Source organism: Nyctereutes procyonoides, unplaced genomic scaffold (genome assembly GCF_905146905.1).
Source record: "Nyctereutes procyonoides isolate TBG_1078 unplaced genomic scaffold, NYPRO_anot_genome, whole genome shotgun sequence".
NCBI classification, from domain to species: Eukaryota; Metazoa; Chordata; class Mammalia; order Carnivora; family Canidae; genus Nyctereutes; species Nyctereutes procyonoides.
Window position 1 is genome coordinate 22,389,918 of NW_026575036.1, and position 14,287 is coordinate 22,404,204.

Genomic DNA, 14,287 nt, shown 5'->3' on the forward strand with positions numbered 1-14,287 from the left:
ATTTGTCCCTAGAGCTCAGAGGATGAACATTCTTGACCTAAAACTCATCGAAGAAAGGCCTGGAAAGTCTGACAGTTCAAATCTATTGCTCTAAAGGTTTTACCTCCTGTTCCTGTTATCATTGGGTGGTCCATGGGAGTCAGAGGCAGAGACCCTGTGATTGCTCCAGAATCTGAAGTCTTTACTGACAGATAAAACCAAAGGAAACAACCACACTAGGTACAGAGCAGCAAGGATCTGGCTTATTGTCTCTAAAAGCCTGCTACGTTCAAGACACAATGAACTTGGCCCAGTGTTGCTTTGTTTTGTTCTGTTCTTCAGGAAACCATATATTTCAACTTTACAGACAGAGATGATCATAATATTTATCAACTGGCACAGCAGAGGAACTGACCCAATCAGAGTAGACATCAGCAGTAAACAACCAGAATATCCATACTGATGGATATCAGATTTTAACATCATCTTAAAACATAAAAAGGGAATCTCAGGTCTCAGATTTTCTTATTCTACCAAAATTCAATTTATTTTACACTAACAAAATGTATTTGAAATTAGTATCATCATAATTTCTTAGCAGCTACTGATTCTTTATCCTGTTCCCACTAGTAAAAATTCCTCTAAAGAGTTCCATATTATTGCCTCTACTTCTCACCTCCCATTTTCTTTTCAACAGACTGCAGTCAGGCTTTTTTTGTCCAAATATCATCTTCCTCTAGAGCTCAGAGGTCCTATCGTGATCAGCAACCCTCATATTGCCAAGTATTATAGTTAATTTTCAGCCTTCCTACTTAGTATTTTAGGTGCATTCAAGATAATCACTACTTCCTATTTGAAACACTTTCTACCTGGCTTCTAGGATGCTCCCCCCCCCTTTTTTTAAAGATTTTATTTATTTATTCATGAGATACCCAGTGGGGGTGGGGGGGTGGGCAAAGACAGGCAGAGGGAGAAGCAGGCTCCATGCAGGGAGCCTGATGTGGGGACTAGATCCGGGGACTGCAGGATCATGCCTTGGGCCAAAGGTAGGTGCTAAACTGCTCAGCCACCCAGGGATCCCCAAGGATGCTCCTTTCTCCTGTTTTTCTTATAATGTATGCCATTTCTTATGTTTTCTTAATTGTCTTCTCCTCCTCCAACTTCTAAATGTTGGAGTTTCTCGATGCTCAGTCCCTGCCATGTCTCCTCTTCTCCTGGCTTTTTATATTCCCTTTCCAGGAGATTTTACTCAGTTCTATGGCTTTAGGTCAATGCACTGGTGACTCCCATATCTGTATCTCCAGTTTTTGCCTCTCCCATAAGTTTCCCAGCTACCTAGACAATACCTCCATTTGGATGTCTAATAGTATATTTGGAATAAATCTCTGGATTTCTTACCCACTTCCCTATCTTCTACAAGTATATTGGTTCCTCGATCTTTCCTTACCCAGTTAATGCTACTGGTCATTCTAGCAACTGGTAAATTCAGAAATTCAGTTGGTAATACCTTTAAAATACATGGAATACATGGTGATCTGAATACCTGACTACCCTTGGTTACCCACCATCATCTCACAGCTAAACTACTACGATGGTCTTCTAACTGATCTTTATTCCTCCTATAGCCAGCCCACCACATTCCACATCACTCCGACTTCTACAACTACTCCAACCTTGTTGTTTCTTGAACACACCCATCTAATTTCCTCCATAGGGTCTTTGCATTTTCTACTCCTTCCAGCTGATCTATTTCTCCTCCAGAACTTTGCAGGGCTTGGTCTTTCATATTAACCCCATACAAAGGTCACCCTCAACTGAGAACAAACTGAGGATTGATGGAGGGAGGTAGGGGAGACTAGATGGATGATGGGTATTAAAAAGGGCTTTTGTTGTGGTAAGTATTGGGTGTTGTATGTAGGTGATGAATCACTGAATTCTACTCCTGAAACCAATATTGTATTATATGTTAACTAATAAAATTAAAACAAAAACCAACACCAAAACAAAACAAAAAACAAAGGTCACCCTCAAAGAAGTTTGTTTTTTTTATTAAACTAGCACCCACCCCTAACTCCCTGCTCTTCATTCCCAACCCTGCTGGGTTTCCTTCAGAGTACGTATTACTATTTGACATCATACTATAATGCTGCTGATTGACTGATCTCCCAACTAGAATATATGCTCCATTAGACCTTCCTGAAAAAAATCATAGAAATGAACCCATTGCAAGAAACCTACCCTACGTAATTTACCTTATCCACCCACTTGATATTTTAGATCAACCTCAAACTCTGTTATTTGTGAACTGAACATTTTTATATTGAGTTACATTTACCCACTGATTTCCACTATTACTATTTTTTACCACAGAGAAAAATGACCTCAATATTAAATAAAAATTTTACCAAGGACCATAATATCTATTCTTTTGGCAGCATGTAATTAATTTTTCTATATAGCCCACAGAAGAAATTAGTCATTTAGACAATTGTATGTGACCATGGCTGGCAGCTTGCATAGAGTCAGAACAGATACTGGAGCAGTGACATTTTGTACCAAATGTGCAAATACAATAAAGCACAGAGTAAGCAAAGGATGATGTGCTATTGAACTGCAGCCAGTGTCTGAAAAATGATATAAAAGTGTGTTGTCTAACAACTTCCTTCAACTAGATTTCCCTCTTTCCTTACAAGGAGAATAGGAGTTATAACGAGCTCTCATTTAAGTAAAAAATATGCCAATTTATTATATGATTAATATTCATTCTTCTTAAGAAGTGCAAAGTCAAGTTATTTGATAACTGACAAAAGATTTCATCCAAAAGGACTTACTACTGAGTTATTACAATGTGCTTCTTTACACCTTGCACTAACTTTGGTTGTCAGCAACTTGTCATAGGCAGGGGTTTGGTTCCTCCCTTCCCCCACAGAGGAGTCTCTAAGATGTCAAGTACTCTCTCCAGTGCACTGGTGAATTATATTGCCCTAGTGAGGGATATTGATTTCCCATTACTCCTAGATGCCACATGATGCATTTCTAGTAGTTGTAAACACTTACAAGATTGACTTTTATTTTGTCCTTCATCATATCAGTCTGCCAAAACAGGACATCTGTTAATGGGGCCCTGTGCATTTCACCAGACACTCTTCCATCCTGGTGCTTAAAGGAATGATACTTCCAAGGAGTCTAGATATAATGAAGCTTGTTTTTAAAAACCAACTGCTCTTTTGCCAGAACCTCATAGTCAGGTCTTTTAATAGTAACAAAAACTATACTTACTTTTCAAATCTACTCTGGGCTTGACTTATTTGCCTTTTCTACCGGCACTAAACCATTACTACTATCTCACTGGTATATATTGGCTTAAAATTAGCCCAAGAAATTCTTTTTCTTAAAGATTTTATTTTATTATTTATTCATGAGAGACACAGAGAGAGAGAGAGAGAGAGAGAGAGAAAGAGGCAGAGACAGAAGCAGGCTCCATGCAGGGAGCCCAATGCGGGACTCAACCCCGGGTTCCTGGGATCATGACCTGAGCCAAAGGCAGATGCTCAACTGCTGAGCCACCCAGGCATCCCTAAGCCTGGAAAATTCTTATTGACATTTGCAAGTAAAGAAGATTATTGATGAAGAAAATCTGTTAAATAGCATTCAAAATAGGTCCTTAGGGTAAATTACATTGTTTGGGCAACCACTTGAGAATTAATTGGTATTTTGAATATACAAAAACACATGAAGGAGTCAAGTTCTTTAGACATTTTAAGTAAGGGTCTGTAGCCTGATTTGGGATTTGTTTTAGTGATGGATGAAATCTGCTATCTCTACTACTTGACGAAAGCCTACTTCAACCAGAAAGCTAAGATTTTTCCTTATCGATTTAAAATGTTTTAAATAGCATATATGCCTCCTGAGAGAAAATTTCAAAATGTTATAGAATTCATTTGCCCTTGGGGGGGGGGGAATAGTGAAGAGCAGCATATGAGAAAAAGGTATTTGTTAAAGGGCATCTGAGTAACCTCCTGCTATTTCTCTTTTATGCATCACTCCTATTTATTACAGGGCATCTCTAATAGTTGGGCTTGCCTGGACACTCTTCCAGCCATCACTCACTATGGGAAATGCCCCCCACCCGCTTTGTTTAATCACATGTTGGTTTACATTCTCTTTTTTGTTATCAGACTAGATTGGACGTGTCTCATGAGTTTCTTTAATTTACTAAATGTAAATATGGTAACTTAAAACGGTGTCTTGGATCATCCCAAAACACATTTTTAGTAACTTTCCAAACACTGGCTCATCTCACAATATTTACATTTGATCACTTTCTTTCTGTGGGTATCCATGGTCTCTTCTCCTCTTAGACCTCTGGCAAATGGTTTAATGTCTGGGTTACTCTCCATATGATTGCAGTATACCTAGCTTATAGGGAGGAAATCAATTTTTTTCATAATAATGAGTCTCAGGTTGATGTGTAACATTATTTACGAAAACAAGTACTTGTTGTGTTGCCTCTGTTTACCCAAATTCATTCTGTGTTGCCATTTACACGAAACCAAAAAGGAATTGTTGTGCATGTTTAACTTTCAGAGAGTTACATTCAACAAGTTTTTGAGTTCTTGCTATATACTGAACACTATTTCAGGTCTGGAGAAAACACCAGTGAACAAAGTAGGAAAAACTTCTGTAAACTCCCTGGAGCTTACATTCCAATGGGAGAGGCAGGCCGAGTACAAACAAATAAGCAAAATCTACTATATGTCAAGGTTTTCAAGGATTTACTCAGCCAAGTGATACCATGGCAATTTTGCCAATTAGAAGAAGGATAGTGTTGCTGAAAGAAATGAGACACTCGAGGTTCTTATGACGAAACAAAAATATCACCGAGAGCATGAGTACAATTCTTCAGGCCACCATGGCTCACTGTTACCTAAAATCCTGTTTCTAGGACACTGCTTATGTAGAAAAGCTAAGGACAGTTACAAGCTGGGGAAATTTTTGGTGAACTGATGTTCTGATATTCATGGGACTAAATACGAGGAGAAATACGAGGAGAAATAGAGATTAACAAAGAGAAAACAAAGCATATCTGTAAAGTTAGCTTTTGAAATCATTTTAAGCTTAATAATCTAATGCATCTAAAGAGGAGTTATATAAATTATTACATTGATAATTGATATTACATTGATATTAACCTATAAGAGTGTTTATTATTGGTTATATTCTAAATGGTTGTCAACACTTTTCAGTAAAATCTAATCTAATCTATTTCTTAATTTCCAAAAAAAAAAAAAAAAATCAAAAAAACAAAAAAACAGGTGGCCGATATTTGGCTCCCCGAAATACAACTTTTGTTCTGATACCATGACTTTAGTTTTGTAGGGTAGAGTAATCAGTGTTATTACATTTTTATCCTCTAACGCTTCTCTAAATAGAAATGAGGTCTCTTCATTTGATTTGAGAAATTGAATACTAGTTGGGGAATTCAAAACAGTGTTGGTTTCAAGCCTGAATTCCTCTGCATAGTACCAAGTTCTTTTTCTTGGCCCCAAGGCATGCGTCTCAATAAGAAAACATGAGGGAATGATGAATCCAGCATATCCCGAGACCATTTCGCCTATATACTTAACACTGCCTTGAAATGTGGTCTGTGAATGATAGAGCCACATTTGGACAGAATCAGATTTGGATGCATCAGCCCAAATTACACGTCCAAATGTAATTTGGACATCAGTTCCAAATATGATTTTTATTGCCATAGGCAGAGTAAGCCATAGTATATAAGAAATAAGATTAGATATATACCATGACACCGCCCATTTATATTTATATGGGAAATATGCCCGTCTGAATGAAAATTAACTGTTTCTTATAGGAAGCAAGGTACAAAGTTGGAGGTTTGTCCATCACCATGAACTGATGAGAACTGGAGTACTGTGAATCATCTGATGAGCCTAAATAATTCACACCTCGCTGAACCACAAATGTGATCGACTTCCATAGTGATTGTTAGATTTAATAGCAGAAAGGAGCAAGGAAGCTTTGAATTACTAAATATTGATAACATTTCTTGAAGAACAAATAAATGAGCATTTCATAAGAGGCACAGTATTAACCTATCTCTGCTGTGGTCTTAGGAGCTAACCATATCTTGCCTTGTCATTCTCTTTAATATTTTCATCTTGTGTTCGAAATATATATTTTACATTTATGCGTCAGGAAAGGAGCCATGATTCTCAACATTTATACCCAAGCTGTGTATGAAACTCACTGTGCATCCAGTTATGATGTCAAGAGAATCTCCGTATTTTATAGCAATGACCTGTTAGATGTCCCTACTTACCAGGCTGATTAGAAGCCAGTGTCCATGGGACACTTCACTCTCAGGATAAACCTGACCTTGGGATTATGTGGGGAAACCACCCATGTTGCTTAGGGGACAAAGAGTTACAGTTGGTTTTCTTTCTTTCTTTCTTTTTTTTTTTTTTAAGATTATTTATTTATTCATGAGGGACAGAGAGAGAGAGAGAGGCAGAGACACAGGCAAAGGGAGAAGCAGGCTCCATGCAGGGAGCCCGACATGGGACTCGATCCTGCGACTCCAGATCATGCCCTGGGCTGAAGGCAGAAGCTTTAACCAGCTGAGCCACCCAGGGGTCCCTACGGTTGGTTTTCTTGTTTAAATCCAGGTCAGATAAAAAAATGAGAGCCCTTTGGGGTGGGTGGGGGAAGCAGTTTAAATATCTTCGGGGAACTGGCTTTTGGTGGGAGACAAGCAGGAGATGATGGTCATCATGATTCACCATTAGAACAGATGCGGCAGGTAAAAATAATCCAAGTTTGGAGTGAAAAAAAACAGGAAGTGCTGTCACTGTTCAAAGAGAGCATGGCCTGAGGGAAAGTATTTATTCTTCGGGCTGTGTTCTGCAACATCACAACTACGTCATTTTTGTGCCAAGCTTTTTAAAACAAATTTCCTCATCTGTAAATGGGTTAATAATAGGAAGCTTTCGGGGGCACCTGGGTGGCTCAGTTGGTTAAGGGTCTGCCTTTGGCTCAGGTCATGATCTCAAGATCCTGGGATCAAGCCCCACGTCAAGAATCCCTGCTCAGCAGAGAATCAGCTTCTCCCTCTCCTTCTGCTGCCAATCCCTCTGCTTGTGCTTTCTTGCTCTCTCTCTGTCTCTCTCTGTGTGTCAAATAAATAAATAAAATCTGAAAAGAAAAAAAAAACAGCAACAACTATTTACAAGGGAGTTGCAATTCCTGAGAAATGTGATTGCAGACCATTGCATAGGGATGACTGGGTGGCTCAGTGGTTGAGCATCTGCCTTTGGCTCAGGGTGTGATCCTGGGGTCCTAGGATTGAGTCCCACATCAGGCTCATTTCATGGAGCCTGCTCCTCCCTCTGCCTATGTCTCTGCCTCTCTCTCTCTCTCTCTCTGTGTGTGTTTCTCATGAATAAATAAATAAAATCTTTTAAAAATAATAATAGGAAGCTCCCAGATCATTTTGTACATAGGTATAAATATAAATATGTAGCCTAGGATGATGCTAGGACATTGCAAGTGCTTGATAATTGATGCCCAGTGTCCACAGCTTTCCTCAGTTACTGATGTTGCTCGCTTACCAGCTCCCACCTGCAGGGTAGTAGTGCCTCCCTTCCCCCACCATTAAAGTCCCCCACAGATACTTCTGGAGGTCGCAACAGTGTCACCACATTAGGTAAGAAACCAAGTTGCTCTTGTTCTTCCATCCTCCTCAGGAGGTCACTTCACACATCTCTGAGCCTTGAGAGAGGTGCCTTCCCTACAGCCCTGCTCCCAGGGGCCCACTCTGCCCAGAGTTCCAGGGACCTCAGGAGACCAGCACTGTGCAGTGGATGAGAGCAGAAATGAGAAGACGGCCTTTGACCTTCTTCACCGGGACCTGGAAGCAGCCTTATGTGTGATTCTGAAAGCAGACCCATCTGCTTCCTCTGCTTCTCGCTCAGGATAAACCTGTCCCTTGGTATTATGTGGGGAAACCTCCCATGTTTCTTGGCAATTTCCCTGTCTCTCCCCTCTGTCTCCAGCAGCATGCTCATTGCTGTCCAGGCGTTATCTCATCCTCCCAAGGAGCCTGTGGGGTTGCTATATTTAACTCCAATTTATAGACAAAGAAAGAGGCTGATATCTAGGGAGATTCAGAACACCACCCTCCATTTTACTTCTTTTAAGTAAATATCTGGGGTATCATCAGCCTCAGATACCCCTGTCCATTAAGCAAGCCCCACATTTCCTACAAACAATACCAGTTATAATTGCCATTCCACCCTAAGTCAGGTGAGGCCAGAGTTTACACTGACCCAATAATGAATCTGGAGAAGTATGCAGAGTAGGAAATGAAGTACAAAAATTGGAGTTAACCAGCAGAGAATTCTAACACTAAGGAAAAGAGTTCTGAAAACCAAACTATGGTGATTATACAAAGTATTGTAGAAGGGTGACTCTAAGAGAATGTATCATCTTTTTTTATTAATCTTCTTTCAAGAAACTTTTCCTACAAGGCACCAGCCACTTCTATCACACATTCCCCCAAACTCCCTGTCCTGATCCCTTCTTTAAAAAAAAAAAAAAAAAAAAAAAAAAGGTAATGCCATCATCCAGATAAGGAGCAAGACTTTGGTCTGCACTCCATTTCCTTAATTCATCTTTCTTTCTCCAAGTACAGGTGGGAAATCATTGAAGAACTATTTTTTTGGTGAATGAAGTTTTGATCTCATTCTATAAAAAATCTCTAGAGATTACTTTCAAACTAAAACCAATTTCATACTCAGTAAAAAACTTTCATTTCATGGAATAAAAAACTAGATGAGAACAGTCCAAGAACATCTTTCCATAAAGAAGGTACACTAAGTATACTTGCCCAATTACTACCAAGAAGTCCTCTCTTTCTTAAACCAAGAAATAAAAAAAAAAGAAAATTGCTCTATTGATAATACTTTGTGGTGTAATCTGGGGCAAGTGAATGATACTCTGGTATTGGTCCCTTCATGTATCAAACGTAATTTTTCATGGGAGATTTTAGCAGCTATATTTTATTTTTATTTTTATTTTTTTTAAAGATAGATTTATTTATTTATTTATTTATTTATTTATTTATTTATTTATCATAGACAGAGAGAGAGAGAGAGAGAGAGAGAGAGGCAGAGACACAGGAGGAGGGAGAAGCAGGCTCCATGCCCGGAGCCTGACGTGGGACTCGATCCCAGGACTCCAGGATCGCGCCCTGGGCCAAAGGCAGGCGCTAAACCACTGAGCCACCCAGGGATCCCCTTAGCAGCTATATTTTAGCAAAAAAAAAAAAAAAAAAAAATCAATTCCAATTCTCTTAGCAAGAGTGTTTCAAGTAACATAGAAGGAGCAAAGTATAGATGAAAAATAAAAGAAAATACATTTTAATAAAATGCAGTAATTCACAAATATTATTACCAATCTATTTTCTACTAATATTTTAGATCAAAATGTTCTAAATTATCCAGCTTATACTTTGAGTTTTCTGAATTTTCCAAGTTACACATCTGTTTACTGCTGATGTCTGACAAGCAAAGAGAGGGGAGACCGACAAGATATTTGCATATATAACAATAGAAAAAAATGCTGTGGTGTCATTTCATTTTTCTTTTTGTGTATTTATTTCTTATTATCAGTTTGGAGTGATCCATAGATCATGAAATTAATAGACAGTGAAAACTTTCCTGCTTACTACCACTCACACATATTCTCCCTTGACCAGAATTCTCAGCAAAAGGCCAGTGGTGGGGGCCCGGGGTGGGTCAAAGATTTAAGTGTCTGACTCTTGAATTCCACTCAGGCCGTGTCCTCTGGGTCATGAGATCGAGCCCTGTGTCAAGCTAGGAGCCTGCTTGAGATTCTCTCTCTCCCTTTCCCTCTGCACCCCCACCCCCGCCACATGGTTTCTCTCTCTCAAAAATAATTAAATAAAAATAAATAAATGAAGTGGAAGGGAGATGGAAACTCCTATGATATTCAGGCGCTCTATTTTTGGCACCTCTGTATCAGCTGCATATATAGAAGTCTTGGAAAAACTTTTCAAATTGACATAATGTATTAAAATCTGAAATTCATATTTTGTTCATTGCTTTTTCAGTAGTGCTTTTTAAAGATGTTCATTAAATATAGGACTGATAATTTAGTGATTATTTAGTTTTTAAAAGTGAAAATATGTGCATTAATGCCTATGGATCCACCTCAGATATTTCTTCATATTTAGTTTCTTCTTTCTTCACATGCTAGCTGTGAACTTTTGTTTGGTGCTCTATCCAAAAACCAGAGCAGATGAGACACCTAAAAATATCCTCATTTGCATCTGCTCCCCTTCCTTATAAGAGGGAGGGTCATCCCTCCTGATTTTGCCTTACAACAAGAAAACAACTAAGACAATTTGGGAATTAATTCATCGTTCATCTCTCATGCTAGCATGTCAGGCCCTCCATCATTTGGTTCAAATTGATGCTAAATTGCAAGAGAACAGAACAGGAGTCTTTGGCATTTTTCCACTGCATGTAGTTGCTAGCAGAGATGATTAATAAAAGTCCCTTGGATGTGAATTGAAAAACTTGGTTAAGTGAATTAGATCCTCTTTACTTTGTCTTCTAACACAAAACATAATATTATGGGGTTCATATTTTTTAAAGGTAGCGAAACAAAATATAACAAAATTACCACATATTTATAAAATATGGATCACATTCTTCCTATAAAAATTTAAGATCAGTTCTCTAGAATGAAAGAGATAAACACGTATAGATGCAAATCAATTCTATATTGGTTTCTTATTACCACATTAAAGTGAAAATCTGAGGATGTAAGTTATGACTTAATTTTGATTTTGAATGCATACAACTACCTAATGTACATAAAATAACCATCACAGAGTGAAACAGATACATCCAACAGCTTGCTGCATTTAAATGATTTTAAAATAAGTGCTTGTAAAAAGTCAATTTTTGGAGTTTTGCTGCTTAGGAACGAAACAAATCACAAATATGTTTTTTATGTTGATTTCCTTTGACAGGACTGGGAATTCCCACACTTTATGGGGGATGTTGATGTAAATCTTCCTGGGTTGCACACTCCTCACATGCAGTTCAAGATTCCTTTCTTCCAAAAGATCTTTAAGGAGGAATATCGTATTCACATAACAGGTATGCTGTAACTTTAAACACGATTTGATTGTCTCTTTCTTACTGAGAGTAATACCAGCTGCTATAAAAAAGCAAACGGTAACATCTCAGAGGCGTGCATATATATAGTTTTATTTCTCATTCACTTAATAGTGCAAGGTGGTTCCAGGTCAGTTTAAGGGTTCCAAACTATCATATCAAGACTTAGGTTACTAGTGGCTTTAATGATTTTGATTTCAACATCCAGGAGGCAAATGGGAATAGAGAGAGTGGAGAAGATGATTAAGAAGGCTTACCTTTCTCTTAACCACCTTGACATGGGAAAAAACCATGTGCCCTCCAGTCACATTCCATTGGCAGTAACTCGTCAGATGGCCCCACTTAGAGTCAAGCGGGACGTGTGGTCCTCAGTTGGGCAGCCACTTCGGCATCACATCTACTGTTCTAGCATGCTTGGTGGGAGGCCACATTTTTGGCATGGCTAGTTAGCTATCTCTGCCATACGCCATATACTGCTTGGTTTTGTTCATTAGATGGGTTGCTCTCTCACAATGTATAGCTCAGTATATATTTTCAATATTAATACTCTTTACGCTATGTTCCTCGATTACTCCTGAGATTGGAACAGTGGAATCCTAGAACACCAATCAGACCCTATGAGTTTAGGGAGTTAGGCCACTTCTTATATGATTAAAACCTCCTTTTGTGGCAGAGCTCATGTTTCTCTCAGGTGAGTCTCTTGCAGATCCTCAGATTATCTCATTTGCAGATTTGCCTGCCTTTTGCAACTGCTCCGATATGATTTATTATAATATTCCTCCATGACACCTCAGTCATTCTCATCTAAAAAAAGGTCTTCCTGAAGTTATGTTTTATATCTTTTCTCTTCTTTATAACCAGAAGCAGACAGCTGAATGATCACATAAAGGATGGCGTTAGTTCCCAAGCTGTTCAAATGCACATAGTGAATGTGTGCATGTTTTAAGGACAATGGCTTAGGATCCCACACCTGCTATAATAAAAACTGCTGAAGAAATCTGTGCTTACACTACCGTCTGTGCTGCTGAGTAAAAATAGCCTGAGCACAGAAAACGTGAACATCTGAGTCCTGCAAAAAACCTTTGCTTCTCAACTTGAAGGCTGGTTTTGCTTTGAGCATGAGGCGACCTTCCTAAATTGGAGAATGAGCTCATGAATAGGGAAGATGCAGCAGGTTTCTTTTCCTATTCAGAATGAATGAGGCCCATCTATTAAATTCACTGGGTAAATCAATCAATTTGAGTTCAGGTCACATAGTGTGGTTTCAGAGTCCCCACTTAATCTCTGCAGCATCTACCCTCTTGGACTTCTCAAACAGCTATCACACACATGGCATCATCATATCCCTTTGGGTGGGCTTTTGCCTAGACCATCTGTTCTTGCTATCAGCTCTTGTCCCAGGCCATCATGGCACTAATATAGTCTCTGAATGAGTATGAGAATCCCCATCAAAAATATACTGCTGCGATGCATAATATCAGGTTAAAAAGGGAAGGGGGATATTCAGAGGAACCCATTGGTAACAAAAAAAAAATCAAGCTGTTAAAAACATTTAATTTGGGGCTATTTGGCAGGGCTTTGTCATATATGCTATCATTTATAGACAGGGACAGGTTCAGGTTTTGTGGAGCCCAAAGCTTACACAATTTGGAATGCTCTGTTTAAGAATATCAAAGCAAAATTACAACTAAAAATTATATTCAGTACCTTGGAAGAGGGACACACATACAGGAGTCCTTGAAGCTTCAGTGTAATTAGCTTTGAGATAAAGCCTCCTATGGAGTTGAACTTAAAATCTTTATTCCACCCAATATTATTCTCTAGAAACTAAAAGGAAGATAGACTGGCTAAGTTCTTGAAATAGAGACTGCACATTAATAAAGTTTGTAGGAAGGTGGAAATGGATTGTAATTAAGGTTTTGATCCAGTGTTTGCCAAATGATGCTAATAATCACATCATTCGAGATATATATTTATGGATAAACACATTGTTGAGCCCCATTCTTAATAGTTCCAGCTCAAGAGGTCTGGGCAAAGGCCAGGGATTGTGACTTTTGAAAAGCACCCCTGAGTGATGATGGTCATAGGGAACTGCTCCTTTGTGCTGAAGAAGTCACAGGTGAAGTCGGATTGTCTGCCTGAGATGGGCCGTGCAAATGATTGGGTGCCTGGACCTGCCGGGAAGACCTTAGAGGATTGTGGAGCTTAAATCCAAAATAAAATAGGGTACACGTGGGCTTTGGGGTGAAGGGCTCCACCATAAATGGTGACCCTAAATTGGCCTTAAATTGGGTTATAGGATGATCATGTGCCTCCCCAGATGCATGATTTAAAAAAAAATCTAGGAAAATGGTGGCAGGTTTGGAGGCTAAACAGTTCTGAACTGTTCCCCTCTTGTTTTGTTCTGTTAATTGCTGAAGATGGGGTTGAGGACACTCTGAGGTAGCAGCTAGTCTCCTGTGAAGGGCCTTTTACTTTATCTGACTTTGTAAGATAATTGTTTCTGGGGAAACCTAGATAAGATTTCCAAAACCATGGTACATGTTGTGTTTTAATATGCTCAGTTGTCTGTAGCCTGCAAATTTCCGAGTCAACTGCAAACGCTAACTTGATCAGCTCCTCCAAGTTCTGCTTTTTTTTTTTTTTTTTTTTGTAGGGAAACTCAATGCTTTTCTTGATACATAAATGTAGTATTATCACTGGGTTATAAGCATGACTCTCTCTATTGACTCTCTCTATATCCATCAGTAGTTCTCAAATTTCAGTGTGTATGAAAATCACCTGGAGAGTTTTCCAGAGCCAGATGCCTGAGATAAGAGATGGAGCCTGGAATCCAGCCTTCTCTCAGGAATCCCCAGTGATGCCTTTACATGCTGCCGGAGGACCACTCCTTGAGAAACACTGCTGCTGAGAAGTACTTTCTACAGTCAAAATCCCTCTCATCTCAGCTTTAATCCATTTTCATATGCAGCCCTTAAGATCAAAGGCCAAGGGACAGAATGAAAATTCAATACAAATGGGGTGCTAGTGAGAAGGGTACATGATAGAGTCCTGCTAGGAGCTGGAAAGTTCAGAATTGGGGC

General features: G+C 39.0%; 1 protein-coding gene across 3 annotated transcripts in view; it reads left to right on the plus strand.

Moving 5' to 3' along the window:
* The window catches only part of TMEM117 (transmembrane protein 117), a 475,906-nt gene that overhangs the window by 451,295 nt on the left and 10,324 nt on the right, over window positions 1–14,287 (plus strand). For all 3 annotated transcript variants that reach the window (XM_055318966.1, XM_055318965.1, XM_055318967.1), the window contains one exon: window positions 11,057–11,186. In XM_055318966.1, the coding sequence (XP_055174941.1) occupies window positions 11,057–11,186 (130 nt within the window). The remainder of the gene's footprint in view (window positions 1–11,056; window positions 11,187–14,287) is intronic.